General features: G+C 51.4%; 1 protein-coding gene across 2 annotated transcripts in view; it reads left to right on the top strand.

Moving 5' to 3' along the window:
- The first annotated feature begins 7500 nt into the window (after positions 1–7500).
- Positions 7501–17843, top strand: part of ACVR2B (activin A receptor type 2B) — a 30331-nt gene continuing 19988 nt past the window's right edge. Inside the window, exon 1 of one of the 2 annotated variants that reach the window (XM_037148391.2) lies at positions 7501–7947. In XM_037148391.2, coding sequence (XP_037004286.1) covers positions 7896–7947 — 52 coding nt within the window. In that variant the 5' untranslated portion in view covers positions 7501–7895. The remainder of the gene's footprint in view (positions 7948–17843) is intronic. The other variant, XM_037148390.2, reaches the window with a different exon arrangement.

Raw genomic sequence — 17843 nt, forward strand, 5'->3', positions numbered from 1 at the left:
GCATCTCTTCTCTGTCTTTATTTCAGGAGGCAGGACAGCACTGATCCTGGGATATCGCCAATAAAAATTGTGCCTTTTTCCTTTTCAAGGGAGAAGGGAAGCTAATCCAGGAACCTGAATCAATAGAATAGGGGAGACAAGGCTGTCCCACATACGCTGACCTCAGCCCACCTGCTCCTCCAGTCCTGACTCTCTGGCCACTCTCCCCCAGACCCTAACCTACAGCCACCCTTCCACCCCCCTAGTCCCTGCTCATCCTCTGCCCCAACCCTGACCCTCCCTGCTGCGACCTCCCTCCTCATTCCACCTGTTTGAAGTGTTGCCCAGTTTGCTGACCTGTCTTCCCCATGCTCAGCCTTCCCTTATGCTCTTACATTTCTTTCAGCATCTGTTCCTTCTCCCTCCCTGATCTCTCCTCCCTCCCCTGCCCACCTGGTGTAACTCACCACCTCCTGCCCCAAACACGAGGCACCTGGTACTTGTGCTTCAGTTCTGCCCACAGGCTGCCTGGCTCCCAGGCAAAACAGAGCACTCAGAGGCCCAGGCAGCACAGTTTATTCTTTCCCCCTCCCTGAGCCCCACTCCCACCCCCTCTCCCCTTGCTGAAACCCTCCCCCCCCCAAAAAAAAACACAACTGAGAATTTCCCAACTCTGGATTTTGGTGATTCTATCCCTGCAGTGTCATTACCATGTTCTCTGTTGTCTGCATTGCCTGTGAATTGGTGGTTGGATCTAACACAGGGTTTCCCAGCCTCAGCACTATGGACATTTTTGGCTGGATGATGCTTTGTCGTGGGGGCTGCCCCGCCCACCATAGGATGTTCAGCAGTATCACTGGCCTCTACCCACTAAATGCCATTATCACCCTGTCCCTAAGTCGTGACAATCAGAAATGTCTCCAGGCATGGCCAGGCATGGCCAGATATCCCCTGGTGGGGGTGGGGGAGCAAAGTCGCCCCTGGTTGATAGTCACCAACCCAGAGGCTTGGTCAGAGGCATGTGTGATTATTTTCTTTCTTATGTAAGACTCTTTTCTAGATGGCGTTGTGTTCTTCCATCAGGAGGCACACTGTGTCTGGTTTTCTCCTTTCTATGGTGTTTATCCCTAGCTCCATGAGTTCACTAGAAAGACAGTTTTGTTATCCCTCTTCATTTATTAGCTGGGATTCTCCTCTATACCAAACATCCCTGATCCAGTTACCCAGTGGTATTGTTTACCCAGGAGAGGCGGAATAAATAGATTCTTTCCTCCACCAGTTTTCAAAATAATTAGTTGGTTCCCAAGCATCCTCTAACAGCAAGTAGGTTTTTATTTTTAGTATCAGTATGATACTGCCTTTCGATAGCCATTCTCTCCAGCTTTTCTCCTGCAGTCCTAATCTCTCATTCATTCCTTCTTCACAGAATTATTGCTGGGCCCCGGATCTCTGTGCTCATCCACCTTCTCCTCCCATTATTTGCTGTCTTATCAGATGATTTCATCCATTCTCAGGCTTCAGCATTCCATGCTCGTGTACCAGTAATACTGAGATCTCTCGTTTCCAGCCAGCACTCTCCTTGGAGTCTACCAACATTCTCTTCAGCCTCCACTTGTCTTCCCTGCCTCTTCCCCAAACCTCCACCTCCAGAGTTCTTGTTTCAGTGTATTGGCAATGCCATCCATCCATTCATTCTGGAGCCTGAACCTAAAACTCATATCCTCCCTCTTCCCAGAAATATCTGGTCACCAAGTGATGTTGGTCATTTCTTTGGTATCTTTTTGGTAACTCCTAAAGCAGTTCCTTTCCCTCCATTCTTCCTGTTTACTTTACGCTCCTTTTTTTTCTTGCTCATATTATCTCAAAACCTCCATGGAAAGTCCTCTCTGACCTGCCTCCTGCAAACTTCTCTAGATTTATCTTCTTCCATGGGCCTAAGCTGGGACTTCAGTTAAACCATACTGCTTGTGGTCTCACCTAGAGTGGAAGATACTGCAAACAGGTCTGAGGGCTGGTGGATCGGAGCAATGGCTGGTGCGGAGTCCAAAGGAAGGGGTTGACTGAGAAAATGAATGGACCAGAGGCATCACTTCTAGGAGAGAGGACATCATCTTGAAATGGAGTGGTACCCCTTGCAGGCTCGGTGGTTGATGGGGGAAAAAAGGAAGCGAGAAGCTGAAGATGAAATTTTATGTTATTGACCAACAGAGCTCTCTTGGACCAAAAGGTAGAGGGCCACTCTTCATTCCCCATTTTACCTCGGCCCCTATAAAGTTGCCTGTTAGTGTAAGTATGTAAACATACGTAGAAAAAAGAACTCACCATCTGTCTAAACACAGGAAGAAAACAGTGAGAATCTTAAGTTTTCAAGCTGATGAAATACTCCACAGTAAAAAAGAACAAAGTCAGTAAGGTAAACGGGCCCTCGAATAGGAATTTTAAAATAAAGTTTAAAACACAATTGCAGATGTGAAAAACTACCACAGATTGGGAATTCAAAAGCTCAGAAGGAAAATTCAAAGCAATGGGCATACAAGAGAACTGATCAAACTTGGGAAAGACTGAACAAAAAGGCTAAAGTCGTCATAGTTTTGAAGCCTGAATTACAACATAATTTGAGGGAAAATACTAAATAACTACAAGTACAATAAAGCATATAGAGAAAAGGAACGAAAAATAAAAACCTCAGCAAAAATAATACAAAGGAAGAGCTTAAAAAGCCCAGAAAAAAAGAAAGATAAAAAGGCAGGTAAAGAAAGACTAGTGGGTAGAATCCTGGAGCCAAAAGACGAGACAGCAGGGCAGCGTTAATATTGAAAACTGTATTTCCCAAGATAAATTTCTGAACACAAAGGAAGACCTGGATCAATATCTTAAAAGGGCCTCACTTGTCACTTGGAAAGTTGTCCAAGAATGACCAACTAAGACATATCCCAGCCAGCTGTAAAGGCGGCCGGGGGTGGGGGAGGGAGGGCAGATCTCTAGGCCCAGAAACCCGGTCTTTTACAAGGAAAAGGCAGGTCGGTACAGGACTTCTTGCAGAGCAGGCTGCAGTGGAGCAACATTGTTGAGAAACTCAAAGAAGAAAAATGTGAAGTAGGTTTTTAGTATCCATCTAAGCTGTCCAAGTATCAAGAATATATTTTATTGATTATGCTATTACGGTTGTTCCATTCCCCCGACTTTTTCCCCCTCTGCCTTGCACACCCCCTCCCACCCACATTCCCCTCCTTTAGTTCATGTCTATGGGTCATACATGTAAGTGCTTTGGCTTCTCCATTTCCTATACTACTCTTACCCTCCCCCGTTTATTTTCTACCTACCATTTATGCTACTTATTCTCTGTACCTTTTCCCCCACTCCCCCTCCCACTCCCTGTTATTTACAAGAGACATGCCTAGAACAAATAATAGATCCAAAAGGGCAATAATGTACCTGGCAAATACAAATGGTAAAAAGCAAAGATTACAACAATATCTACCCTGTCTGACAAGGTAGAATTCAGGAAAAAAAAATCAAACATGGCAAAGGACATAATAATGTATTGTTTTAAGTTTTTAAAAAAGATTTTAGAGAGGAAAGGAGGGAGAAAGAGAGGAAGAGGAACATCAATCAGTTGCCTCTCACACACTCCCAACTGGGGACCTGGACTGCAACCCAGGCACGTGCCCTGACTGGGAATCAAACCGGTGACCCCTCTTGCTTTGCAGGAGGATGCCCAATTCGCGCTGGTCAGAGCAACACTAGAATGTTAAAAGCTACAATATGCAATGAAGATATACCACTTAATGAATGTTATAGCCTCAACCATTTGGTTTGTCAAACAACCCCTATCCAGTTATCCAGTGATGTTTGCACAAGAGAGGCAGATGAATGTGGCTGCTTCTTTAATTCCATAGTCGTAGGACTTTCATTCAGCTCGGTTTCTAATGGTCCTGAGTGATGGTGATTCTCTATAGTGTAGTTGTGATTCTGATGTGATGGAGGGGATGAGCCAGGTTTACCTATGCCGCCATCTTGGCTGGAAGTTCTGGATTATGTTTAGGAAGCAAATATACCATTGGTCTCTGTACTAGGTTGCACAATGCCCAGTTCTCCACTTGTCTGCATATCCACGTATTTTGCCATGGAATTTTGTTGTGCCTTCCCCTCTCTGATTTGGCCCTGCTCTGTGGGTTTGGCCAATGGGATTTTTACAAATATGGTATAAGCTGGGCTTTGAAAAGCCCTTACGCAATTGGGATTGCTCTCACTTCGCTCTCTGCCTTTTTCATGAAAATATTGTGCCTAAGCTAGCCTGATCAAACCTATCCTGGCTCAACCATGGGGTGACTGACAGCCCCAGACAACATGTGAGGGAGTCCAGATGCGACTAGAAGAACTGCCCAGCCAAGCCCAGGCTAAATCACCAGCCTATGTGGCCTTGCCCTGGTAGCTCAGTTGATTAGAGCATCGTCCGAGTCAATCCCTGGTCGGGGCATATAAACAATCAACTGATGAATGCATAATGAAGTGGAACAACAAGTCGATGTTTCTCTCTGTCTCTCTCTCTCTCTAAAAACCAATCAATAAAAAAGTGGATCAGCCTAAAGATTCATGAGCTAAATAAATATTATTTTAAAACATGGAGATTTAAAGTGATTTATTACACAGCAATAGGTAACTGATATAGAAATTGGTGCCAAAGGGGGGAAAAAAACCCCCAGCAAAACCCTAACATATATGACATTGAAACTAGGCTGTGGGTGCAGACAAGAAAATTGGCAAGTAAATCATTATAGGTGGCTGAAAACTGCAAGGACACTGAGCACCTGTGGTGACTTGGAAAATAGGAAGTGTACCTACTGAACGTCTGGTCTCGAGAAAGTAAATTTCTAGGCAGAATGTTGACCATGTCAGCTGATTATTACTCCAAAAAGAACTAGCCAGATTTCAAGTAGAATTTAGAGGGACTATAAAGACGTTACAGAGAAAAAAATAGCTCATTTTTGTCCCTTTAAGCCAATAAAAGATGATCAAATATAAGATATGGCTGTAAACATCAAAGCCTGAAAGGTATTTTGCTAAGATCCTCTGAAAGAATCAAGGTACCAAATAGAACCGATCCAGCTAGTTAAAACAACTTTCGGGCATCCAAAATGCCTGCCCCCCCATTCTTTTATATGTAAAGTGTCAGGAATTAGGGCGCGTGCGAGAAAAATCTCAAAAAGAATTATGGTGCATAGAGTGAGTTCAGACAAAATCCATAGAACATTTTGGGGAGCTGTACTACTAGTAAAGTGACCCTAATATGTAAAAAGGAACTAAATGTAAAAAGACTCTGGGCCCCCAACTTTCTAAGGGCAGGAAGCAGGCCAAGGATGTTGCTCAGAAGGCGTGTTTCGCAGTGCCCTCTTTAGCCGTGTTCAAGGAGAGCAGCGCGAAGTGAAAGATGTAATCTGTGAAACCAGGGGCGTGGAGCACAGCGGGCTGGGATGCTGCTCGCTCGCTACGTGGCAGGCAAACTCGAATACGGCCTGCGAAGATCCCTGCGGCCCCCCCCCCCGTAATCACATCCTTGCGTAATTCCCTGTCAAGTGTGAGCAGTACCTGGAACTTGCTTGTAATAAATAGAATATGACAAGGGTGATGATATATCGCTTCTTTAACTGTATCGCATAAGATCATAACTTCCACCCTGCAAGCAGACAAGAGTATTCTCGCAGTGGCCATAGTGATTTGTGGGGGTTCGTTCTAAGGAAGAAACTACTTTAATGCGTCTGAGGACAGAAAGCAGCACAGGGTGCTCAGCTTAGCTGTCCCCAACCTCTTTGGCACCAAGTAAGGGTTTCGTGGGAGACGGAGGTGGGTGGTGGAGACAGGAGGCGGAGCTCAGGTGAGATTCACTCACTTGCCAGGATAGGATGGAGGGGGCGGGGCGACAGGAGGAGGAGGTCCAGGGAGCTTCGCTGCTGCCTGGGTTCCTAACAGGTAAAGGGCGGGGCCGGGGTGAGAGGGTGGGGGTTGGGGACCTCTGTTCTGGTTGATAATGGTGAGAGGGGAGAGGAAAAGGGCTGATTCTATAGAGTTTCGTTAGCTATCATAACAGGAAGGATTTTAAATAAGGAGTAATGTGATACGAGTTACATTTTAAAAGACTGATTGATTTTAGAGAGGGAAAGGGAGAAAGAAAGAGGGGCATCAGTATGTTGTTCCTCTTATTGACGCATTCATTGGTTGACCCTTGTATGTGTTCTGACCCAGGACCCAACTGGCAACCTTGGCGTATTGGGTAGATGCTCTAACCAAGTGAGCCACAGGTCCAGGACCTATGCGGTGGACTTTTTCATAACATTTTGTTTGAATAAGGTTTCGGCTGTGTAAAAAATGCAAAGCACAGAAGTTGTCTAACCTGTTCACTTTCTGTATAAGGAAATCGAGGATCAGAGAAGCGAAATAACTCCGACTTCCAAGCACCGCCTTCCTCCTGGCTGTTTCTTGTCCTGCTCCTGCCCTAACAAGGACTGTGACAAGTCAGGAGGAGGGAGGACAATTTCTGTACCCAGGGATCCTGCACCCCTTCCCTGCGCTGTAATGGGCTCTCCCTCTTTAGCTGGGAACCACATCATGACCCTCCCAAGCTCTGGTTGTGTGATACGGAGGGTGGAATCTGAGATGGAATACAACCGCCCCCCAGAAGGAATTTAGGGGAGGTGAAGAGGGCAAGGAAGGCCCGTTTGGGAGACAAGATATTTAACTGTGGGTAGTGGGGGCACTTGAGAACAGTTTCAATGGTGCGGAGAGAAGCGCGCGGGTGGGGCGGGAGTGCGAGGACCATTTGCAGTTAAGGGTGGGAAACAAGTTGCAAAGGCTCTTTTCCCTCTGCTTCTGCGCTTCTGCTCTGCGGGACGAGGCTCCGCGCCACCCCTCATGGGTCCCCGTGCATGGGTCCAACTTCAGGATCCCCAGCTGTGCCCTTGCGTGTGTCGGGGATGGGGGCAGAGGCTGGATGGAGGTGTGGACATGGGGTTCCACTTGTCATTTTAGAGAAGATAGCTTTTTTTCTGCTGGTTCGCACAACTCTCCTATGGTTCATCGGACCCTCACTTCACAGCAGGATAACCGAGGCCAGTGGGGTAGTCAGGTCAGAGTTCGGGAGCTGTCCATCCACTCAGGGGTCGGAGAGCAGCATGCTTTCAGGAGCATGGGCTCCAGGGCCCGGAGCAAGAATTCGGGATTGGCGGCCACGGGGTCCAGCGGTTCGGGGCAAAGTGGTCCCGGGCCCAACTTGGTCACCTCTGTAAGCGAGCGGTGCACCCCGCTTGTCTGGAGGTTTCTTTGCGTTCTCCCGGAGCTCGCAGGCTGGAGGCGGGGCCTCCTTGTTGTTGTTTCTCTGGGGCCCCGCCCCTAAGGGGGGCGCAGACCACGCGGCCAGAGGGCCCGCCTCCCCTCCCCCTCCCAGGCCCGCTCGCCGCCTCTTTGTATCCAACATCCGGGTTTCCCCGCTGGCTCGTCTCCGCGGCCGTGGCTCAGGAGCCATTTTGGACTCGGTTCAGCTCCCCTCCCCCCACCCCTCCCCCGTTCATGGCCCCTCCGGACTCGGCCCCTACGCCCGGGGCCCGGGCCCAGCCCCGCCGCGCTATGCCTGAGTCGGGCGCTCCCTGGCCCGCGCCCTGCCGCCGCCCCCCGGCCCTCGAGTCTCCCCGGAGCCCGGGCCGCAGCCTGTGCCGCGCACAGCGGCACTGAGCCCGGCCCCACCGCTCGGCCCTTGGAGCCCGCACGCTGCCCGAAACGAAGGCGCAGGAAGCGCGCGGGAAACGAGACCGAAGGAAGGAGCGGGAAGGAGAGCGCGGCCGCCGCCGGGCCCTGCGGGCTCAGGGAGCGCCGCGCGGCCCTGCCCACAGGCTCCGGGTGTCCGCGGGGCGGCGCCGCGGAACATGACGGCGCCCTGGGCGGCCCTCGCCCTCCTCTGGGGATCGCTTTGCGCGGGTAAGGACGGGGCGCGGCATGGGGGGTGCGGGGAGGGCGCGCGGGGCCAACCTCGGGCGGTGTGCGGTATTTACCAACAAAGGGCGGACCCGCGGCCTCCTTGCCGCACCACCTGCACCCAACTCGTACCTCCCGGGGCGGGGACTGGGGGCGCGCCGGCGTCCCGTTAGCTGATCTTAGGGGGATGATGTCTGTGTGGCAGTGTGAGGGGCTCCGGGTAACAGAGGCGACCCCATGATGAGGGCCGGGACCCGGAGTCCCGGGGTCGGGCGTCGGACTACGCGGGCGCGGGGAGCGCAGGGAAAGTGAGAGGAAAGCCAGGGCGTGGGGAAGGTGACCAAGCAGGGCGGGCAGATCTAATCCAAGGTGGCGGGATTGTAGGCGCAGTAGCGATTGTGGGAGGGCTTCGCAACTCTCAGAGCCACTAGGTATAGTGGAGTGGGTTGCTTTTTTCAGCTCGGAGTTCTCTGCACCCCATCCCACAAGAGTCTGTGTCGTGTTCCACGCAAGGCGGGCGGGTGGCACCCGCTCCTACCTTCACCCGCTTTCCCTTCCGCGGATCCCACTGCACGAGATGCAGCCACCCGCGGGACCACTTTGTTTTGGGCGCCTGGGAGGGCAGGCGGGACGCGAAGGAAAACCAACAGGTCCCTCTTCCTTCTGGACTCCAGGAAGCACGTGGCGGGGGTAGATGACCAGCGGAGCTAGTGCTTCACTTGCGCTCGTGTGGTTGAGAGTGTGCGGGTGTATATCTGCGGAGTTCTATGGGGGAGGCGCTTCCCCCCTAAAACCGGACGACTGATTTCACTCTCAGCATTGCTGGGGCTTGCCCAAATTGGGTGTGCACGCAGGGACAGGCTCCGCACTCTGGTTGGCTCTGTGTAGCTCTGGGAAGCGTGATGGGTCGTGCATCGAAGCTTTAGGAAGCCTGGGACTGCCGGGCCTCTGAGGCTCGGCTTCGGTAGCGCCAGGTCCTGCGCGCCTTTGTTCCCAGCCCCCATTATACATGCAGCGCGGGTCCCTAGCCGCCCTCGGTAGCAGCAGCGCGGAGTCTGGGAAACCCGCGAAGGGCGGGGCCGGGAGTGCAGGGGCTGGCCTGGGATCCCCGCGCAGCTGCCTGGGGGTGGGAATCCGGGATCTCCATCGCACCCCTCTCCCATTCTGTCCACCTCTTCTGAGATGTTGCTTGACTTAGCTGTGTACATCAAAGCAAGTGGGTTTTTTTTGTCGGGCTTGGTGTTTTGTATGGAGGGACTGGAGGATAGAGACCTTCTTATTGGCACCTGGGCACTCTGGAAGGGAGCCTCAGGGCTCTTTTGGAGTCATTTCGTTTCTGCCTGCCGGCTCCGGATTCCTTTTAAGTGCTGCTTTGAGATACTTTTCCCCAGGGAAAGGTAGGTATTGGCCTGTAGAGGGGAGAATGGTAGCAAGCTTACTTAATAAGCATGCACAGCTCACCTGGCTGTCCCTAGAATCCTCCTGCACATTCCTGCGATCTGGAAACCCTGTCCTCATTTTCTCAGTGTGGTCTTACCAGTCCTCACCTTTCTCACGGATTAGGTAGGGCAGGATGGATCCTACACCCCCTCTCCCCCCAAAACGGTATTTCTCTCTTCTTCCCTCTGGTACCCCCGCCTGGGTTGAGTAGTGCCCTGCGAGGTGGGGTAGCCGGAGTTAGACTGAAATTCAAAGACCTGTTGTTCCTGCGCTGGGAGTTACCTGTGGTCGCACCAGTCAGTCCTCTGGTGGCCACTGCTCTGGCCTTTGAGGAGCTGTGGGCAGAGCTGCCCCATGCCCAGGTGGATACGTTTGTGAATCCCACCGGAGCTCCTCACGTCTGTCTCAGTACTTGGGGTTCAGATCAGGGCCCATGGGACCGAGGGGAGAGTGTTCTGAGTGGAATGTCAGGAGCCACTGTCCAGGGAGGGCCACCTGACTCCTGTTTGTCCAGTCGAAGTTCAGGCCTTGACTGTCCCAGCCTGCCCTCAGGCTGGCTCCTTTCTGGCTGCAAGATCTTGTTCATTTCTTCAGGAGAGAAGTGTGTGTGGTGGTGGTGGGGTGAGAGAAGTGATGCTCAGGCCAGTGTAGTGGTAGCTGTCAGGGACACACAGGGACACACAGGGAAGGACGTTGTTCCCTACCTGTCCTTGTACCTGTAGTCACTGCAGACTCCACCCAGTCTTGCTGGCTAGCCTGCTATTTGGGGGGAGTAGGCACCCTCCTCAGCTGTTGGAGGCTTTTTTGAGGTAGATGATGGGAGAAACTTGCCGATCTTCCCAGGCCCCGCATCTTGGTGAGAACAAGACCCACGGCCTTACATATTATCTTTGAGGTCTCTCTGGGCATGGAGACCCCCAGTCAGCACCTGGACTTCCCCCTGCACTTCGCCTAAGGAACTTCCTTTGCCGGGACACCAGTGAAGAGGCTCCATCCTACACCTTGGTCCTTTGTACCATGGGTTCCTCTGAGAATCTGATAAAAAATGCAGACCCTTTCCCCAGGAAAATACAAATAAGTGTGTGTAGGTGCCCGTGCACACATGCACACATATACATGCAACTCCCTGTTTTGCACTGATACCTAGAAACTTTGGCCCCCTGGGTTGAACTCTGAGGTCCTGGCTGACCATTGTACCCAGTTCTGAGGGGCAGCTCCCTGCCTGGGGGCAGGGGGCACTGGGCTTCTTCCCACCTTGCTGCTTGGACTTTGTTCTAGTCACTGGACATGATTTCTCTTTTACTTCTGCTTCTAGTTCAGATTCTGCCCATTGTTCAGATTCCAGCCATGGTCTCCTCCCCCTCCTCCTTCTTTCCCAGGAAGCCCTCCCCTGAGTGCCAGTGCATTTACTCCCTGCCTGGGAGCTCAGGGTCAGACCAGGGGGATGGGGGGGGGGGCATCCTGTCAGAGTTTGGACCCACTTCCAGTTTCTGGCCCATTACCATAGCCAGGGATCTGGGGGATGGGGGGAGCTGGTCTGGGTGATAGTTAGGAGGATGGCACAGTCCTCAGTCAGGGTCATGGCTGGGTGGGCTGCATTCTAGAATAGGGCTCTCAGCCTTGACAGTGTTGGCAGTTTGGAGCTGACGATTTTTGAGAGGGGCGGTGTGCTCTTGTGCATTGTAGGATGTTTAGCAGCATCCCTGGCCACGACCCATTAAGTGCTGGTAGCACTTCTCATCATGACAATGAAAAATGTCAATGTCTGAGCAGAGGGGGTGCAGAATCACCTCAGGTTGGGGACCTTTGATCTAGAATGTTCTCCTGATTTTAAAAAGACAGTTTGGGAGGTGCTGCTCATGGCAAATGCCTCCTGCCACCCTACCCCATCAGTCAGAGTGGGAAGTTGGCTTTTCCTCAAAGCCTAGGAGATTCGCGCCTTGCTAAACCTGCTCAGCGTGGGAGAATTTGGTTGGAAATGAGCAGTTCTGAAGTACCGCTGGCCACCGAGGAGAATCCTGGCGTCCTTGAGTTTTCCCAGAAGTGGTTCGGGTTTCAGGGAGGCGGTGGTTGTGGGTGGCCGGGCAGCCTGCCTGCCCACACCCGCCCACCCGCCTCCCACCGCCTGCGCCTTGAGGTTTGCACTGGCTCCTCTCCCTCCCACACGCGCAGAATGTCAGGAAGGGCCTGTTGCTGGGGCTTGGGAGCCGCTGGAGCAGAGGCTGTCTGTGTGCGCCCGGAGGAGCGCCCGGGCTCGTAGCCTGCCGCGGGCATGCCCTTTCCCCCGAGCGGGCCCGCTGCATGGCGCCCCGAGGAGGCACAGCCACTGTGGGCCTGGAGCTCCGACCCTGAGCCTGGGGACACCAGGGCAAGGGGGCAGCCTCTGCCCAAAGGTACGGGCACAGGTCTCTACCCTCGCCGCAGGGAGTTGGAGGGCAGGGCCAGGCTTCCTCCCTGGACCCGGGGAGCCGTGGGTAGAGCTGCCCTTGACAGATGCCAGCACTGGAGGCCCTGGCCGGAGGGGTTGATCCCTAGGGGCGCCTGCTTGCTGGGCTTGGCAGCCTGGCAGGCCCTGTGTTTGTTCTTCACTCTTCGCAGCCCTCCTCCTAGCGCTGCTAGGAAGGAAGGGCTTCTGGGGGGCTCCACTCCTACCTCAGCAGGGCACAGCTTACGGTGATGGGGACTGGTTCCTTAGTGTGCAAGAATGCAGTCTTAAAACCTCCAGCTTCCTGGTAATCTGCATCCCTGGGGTGTGGAGGGCTTGTTTAAAAGGGTTGCTTGCAGGGGTGAGACTTCTGAAGTTCCACCTCTTTTGGGGTCTTTTCAGAGGAACTTGGTTGCCTTCTTAAAATTCTTGATCTTCTATTCTTTCCCTTTCATCCTATCACCAATTCGTGGTTCCATAATAGACAGTCACTCCCTTGTTCAGTGCTTCCCTTTTGGTTTGTCTTTTCTCCACCGGACTCACAGGCCCCTACCAGCCTGAGAGGTGCTTGTCCCTTGAGGCACCTGGCTTCCGGATGCCCGGGTTGTTAGGTGACTATGGGGGTGGGGTGGGAGGAGGGATGCCCCCGCCTTTCTCTGAGTCTTTCTTTTATAAGTTTCTTGGTGATGTCTTTGCTTGAGACAATGGTGGGTACTTGAGATCAACTGGCAGTGCAGGCTGGCACCATTTAGGGGTCCTCCGTGCCTCCTCGTGGCCCAGGCTCAATCATGGCTTCCCACCTTTGGCCACATGCTTTGCCCCGGTTATTCCCGTCTTGCTCTGCACATACGAATGCCTGTTCCAGACTCTCGGGGGCTGGCAGCCCTGCCTGGCTGTTTTCATTCATGTACACGCGATTGCTGGGAGCCAGGGTTGGAAAGGGAGCCTGCTCCAGTGGGCAGACACGTGTCCCTCTGCCCTCGGGGACCTTCTCTAGGGGCCTGGCTTGCTGCACAGTGCGTCTTCTCTCAGGCCGGTTCCTGAGCTGGAGGCGAGATGTTCTGCGAGGTGAGCTCATGCTCTTGTTTGCAAACGTTCCTCTGCCCACTGTTCAGTTCTACTCTGACAACCAAGGAGGCTAAAATTAGTTCCGGGGAAGGAAAAGGAAGGCCGGTTGGAAACCCAAGCCCTTGGCTGGAGGATGGAGGAGGCTGCTTCCCGGGTTTTGTGGCCGAGCATTTCAGAAGGTGTGACCAGACCAGCTGTTGTCTGTCCATCCACGGAGGGGGAGAGGCCCCTGCTTGCCTCCTAGACCTGAACCAATGGAGACAGGAGGCTGACTTGGAAGCTGACTCTCTTGAGTGTTGATGCTAGGGTGATTTTTCCTTCTGTCTTGTATAGTGGTGCACAGTGTTTTCAGGAATGAGGACAATGCCTTTTTATGTCCAAGTGTCATTGACACCCACCCCTCCCATTAATTTGAAAATATGAGTGAGTTCTTAGAGCCCTCCACTAGTAGCCATGGGTTAAGAAACCTTTACGTTATATGCTTTTGGGGAATTTTCTTCTTGCCCAAGTTTTGACATTCCCTTTGGGTGTTCACAAACCAGGCAGACCAGGCCCCCCCCCACCCCCACCCCCCGACTTGGAACTGCTGTCTTGGATGAGGTGTGAGTTACAGGGGAGCCCTGTGGCTCAGATCTTATAAGGAGGTCCAGGGGATGAGTGCTCCTCTGCTCCAGGGCTCAGAAAACAGCAGCAGGGAAGTTAGATGAACTCTGGTTTTCTTTCACACCTAGCTTGGGTCCTCCTCTGACCCCGCCACCTGAGAGTGGGCCCTGGAGGGCCACCTGGGGGGAGATGGCAAACCAGAACAGTGCAGCCCTGTCTTTCCTGCCGTGAAAACTGCACCCAAACCTGGGTCTCCTGGTAGTTACCCTGGGGTGTAGGTTGGAGGAGTAGAGGTCACTTTTGGCCCTAACTTCTTCCCACTTTAAGTGTTACTAATTTTTGTTCTCCAAATAATATACGTATATTCAATTGCAAGCACTCAGATGTTACAGATAAAACTAGAGCCTCCCCTGTCCACCACCAGAGTCCCCTCCAGAAGCGAGCCTTCTTCTCAGGTTGGTATATATCCTCCTTAGCTGTGCGCCTATTGAAGTACTTAGAGAAGTGGAGGGTTTTTTAAAAACCCGAAATGCTATTGCCCTTTTAAAAACGATTAATTTAAATATAAAATACATCTGTAAGTGTAATTATCATAAGTGACAGCTGTATGAATTTTTCACAAACTGAACACATCCATGGAGTTAGTTTCCGGGTCAAGAATCAGAGATTTACCAGCCTCTGCCCCGCCAAGCCCTCTCTGGCTGCATTCCACTCTCCACCCCTCACCCCTGCTGTCCTGACTGCTAACAGCATAAGTTAGTTTCACCTGTTTTGTGCTTTATGCGAATAGGATCTTACATAATGAACTGTTCTGTGTTCATCTTTTGCTCACCGTAGTTCTGGCTTGCATCTGCCTGTCACAGCTTTTTAAAAATACATATTTTATTGGTTATGCTATTACAGTTGTCCCATTTCCACCCTTCATACCCCTCTAGCCTGCACACCCCCTCCCACCCAGATCCCCTCCCTTAGTTCATGTCCATGTTTCATAAGTTCTTTAGCTTCTACATTCCCCATACTGTTCTTGCCCTTCCCCTGTCTATTTTCTACCTACCATTTATGCTACTTATTCTCTGTACCTTTTCCCCCTCTCTCCTCCTCCCACTCCCCTGTTGCTAACCCTCCGTGTGATCTCCATTTCTCTGATTCTGTTCCTGTTCTAATTGTTTGCTTAGTTTGTTTCTGTTTTTGTTTTAGTTTGTGGCTGTTAATAACTGTGAGTTTGTTGTCTTTTTACTGTTCATAGTTTTTGTGTTCTTTTTCTTAGATGTCCCTTTAACATTTCATATAAGGGCTTGGTGATTATGAACTCTTTTAACTTGACCTTAGCTGAGAAGCACTTTATCTGCCCTTCCATTCTAAATGATGAAAGCTTTGCTGGATAGAGCAATCTTGGATATAGGTGCTTGCCTTTCATGACTTGGAATACCTCTTTCCAGCCCCTTCTTGCCTGTAAGGTCTCTTTTGAGAAATCTGCTGACAGTCTGATGGGAAGTCCTTTGTAGGTGACTGTCCCCTTATCTCTTGCTGCTTCTAGGATTCTCTCCTTCATTTTAATCTTGGCTAATGTAATGATGATGTGCCTTGGTGCGTTCCTTCTTGGGTCCAACTTCTTTGGGACTCTCTGAGCTTCGTGGATTTCCTGGAAGTCTATTGCCTTTGCCAGATTGGGGAAGTTCTCCTTTATTATTTGTCCAAATAAGTTTTCCACTGGTGGCTGTTCCTCTTCCCCTTCTGGTACCCCTGTAATTCAGATGTTGGAGTGTTTAAAGATGTCCTGGAAGTTCCTAAGCCTCTCCTCATTTTTTTGAATTCTTGTTTCTTCATTCTTTTCTGTTTGGTTGTTTCTTTCTTTCTTCTGGTCCATTCCATTGATTTGAGTCCCAGTTTCCTTTCCATCACTATTGGTTCCCTGTGCATTTTCCTTCATTTCACTTAGTGTAGCCTTCATTTTTCACCTAATTTGCAACCAAAATCAACCATTTCTGTAAGCATCCTGATCACCAGTGTTTTGAACTGTGCATCTGATAGGTTGGTTATCTCTTGGTCGCTTAGATACATTGACTCTGGGGCTTCAATCTGTTCTTCCATTTGAGCCTTTTTTTTTTTGGTAAAAAAGGCTCACACCTCGCACCCCTCACATCTGTTACGTGTGAGGGGTGAAGCCTTAGGTGTTCACCAGGGCAGGGTAACCCTCGTTGCTGGGTTGTGACGCTGTATGTGGAGGTGGGGTCAGAGAGGGAACAATGGTGCTTGCTCCACTCTGTCTCTTGGATTTTGGTCCCCTCTGCTGCTTCCCACAAGCAAATTGGGCTTTTCTGGTGCTGGTCCCTGGGTGGGTAGGCTTCTGTACATCCTAGGACACTGTGGGTCTCTCCAACAAACTTTCCTGTGAGGCTGGGAGCTTCTCCTGGCACCTCGACCCCGAAAGTTTTTTCAATCAGTACTTTTAGGCTTTATTTCCCGGTGCTGGGGACTTGGGTTGCGCGGTCTTTCTCAACACCCCCCCCCTTTCACCTGGTTTATCTGCCAGCGAATGTGTGACCACGGTCAGCCGGCCACCTCGCGCACCTCACTGGGTCTGCTTGTTGCCACCCTGCGCCTGCGCTCCTGGGTCGCCAGCCCCCCATTTCCTGCCTTGACCCCTTTCCCTCAGCCGCCGACTCCGCCCCAGATACCGGTCTGGATGAATGGTTCGTTGTTGGACTTTGGTACAGTTCAATTTTCTGTTGGTTCTGGGGTTTTTTTTGTTTGTTTGTTTCTAAATTTTTGTTGTCCTTAATTTTTGTTATGCGAGGACGCACAGTATGTCTACCTACGCCTCCATCTTGGCCGGAAGTTCTGTCGTGGTTTTTTAAACTCAGATACTTTTTGGCAGTTTTTCTCTTATATGTGGACTTACCTCAGTCTTTTTAAGAGCTATGTAAAATTTCAGAGTTTGGGTATATAGACTACATTTTATCTTGTCGGGTGCACTTTCTGATGCATACAATTTATGTGTATTGTTTCTGGAGGATTGAAGCCAAGAAGAATTTCTGTGTTGTAGGACATGTAGATATAAAATTTTAATAGATACTGAGCAATGGCTGTGTTGTATGTTTTTTTTTTTGTTGTTTGGTTGTTTCCTGAGGTGACGGCAATGGGGGCAGAGCTGGGTGAGTTGGCAGGTGGTCTTCTGCAATAAGGAACCTGTGAGCATCACCCCCCACCCCCCACCAGAAGCTCTGGATCACAGAGATTGGAAACAGCCCGCTTCATGGAGGGTGCCCAGAGGGTGCTCATCACTTCCACTGGCTGGTGTCCAAGGAGAGCCAGAGGCTGCTCCCCGAGTCTGAGTCTCCTGGTTCCCGGGGTGCCAGAGTCCAGGGAGGGAGGCTGCGGGAGGTGGGCAGCTGTGTGGCAGTGAACCAGCCAGGATGCTCCAGTCTGGTTTGGGACAATGTACTTGTGTGTGTCTCTGTGCGCTCGTGTGCCATGCTCTGTGCTGCTCCCCTCCCCAGAGGGGCTGAGCTCACTGAAGGCTGCCGAGCAGCTGTGGGTAATGGCGTTGGTGGTGACCCCAGTGCAGATCCCAATTTTCCGTGTGGCGTAATGGGGGCAGGGGGTGTGGGAGAAACCTGGAGAATTACTCTGGAGTCTGGTGAGAAGTTTCTCAGGACAGAAGGGCCCTGGTGAGCGTCATTTCCTGGCCGAGAGTATCTGCCTTGCTCCCTTGCGCAGCCTTCTGCCACAGTTGCCTGAAGAAGCAGAGACGACCATTTGAGATGACTTGTTCTCCAGGGCCCTGTGTTCCCAGGCTTCTTCTTCAGCATGGTGTCTAGTTTTTTTTTTTAAGATTTTATTTATTTATTTTTTAGAGAGAGGGGAAAGGAGGGAGAAGGAGAGGGAGAGAGAGAACATTGACGTGCGTGAGAAACATCAGTTGGTTACCTCCCATACACCCCAGCCTGGGACCTGACCCAGGCATGTGTGGGAATCCGACTGGCGACCCACTGAGCCACACCAGTCAAGGCACGGCATCTACTTTTTTCACTACTGTTTTACTGGTATTCCTTGTGTAAGCCCGCTTGTCAGGCCCTGCTTGTGGATTTCACTGACTCTGGCCTTGTGGTGCCGTTTCTAGTGCAAGCGGTGTTGTATCAGCTCTCCTACATTGCAGAGGCAGTGCGCACTGTCTGTACCGGTCTATCAGGACTGCCGTAACAGACTGCCACCGGCTGGTGGCTTAAAGAGCAATTCGACTTTCTCACTGTTCTGGAGGCTGGAAGTCCAAACCCAAGGTGTTGGCAGGGCTGCTTTCCCATGAGGCCTTTCTCCGTGGCTTGCTGACAGCTGCCTTCCTGCTGTGTCCTCACATGGTCTT

The sequence above is a fragment of the Artibeus jamaicensis genome, unplaced genomic scaffold, assembly GCF_021234435.1.
Source record: "Artibeus jamaicensis isolate MK-2021 breed Jamaican fruit bat unplaced genomic scaffold, CSHL_Jam_final contig_519, whole genome shotgun sequence".
Lineage (NCBI taxonomy): Eukaryota > Metazoa > Chordata > Mammalia > Chiroptera > Phyllostomidae > Artibeus > Artibeus jamaicensis.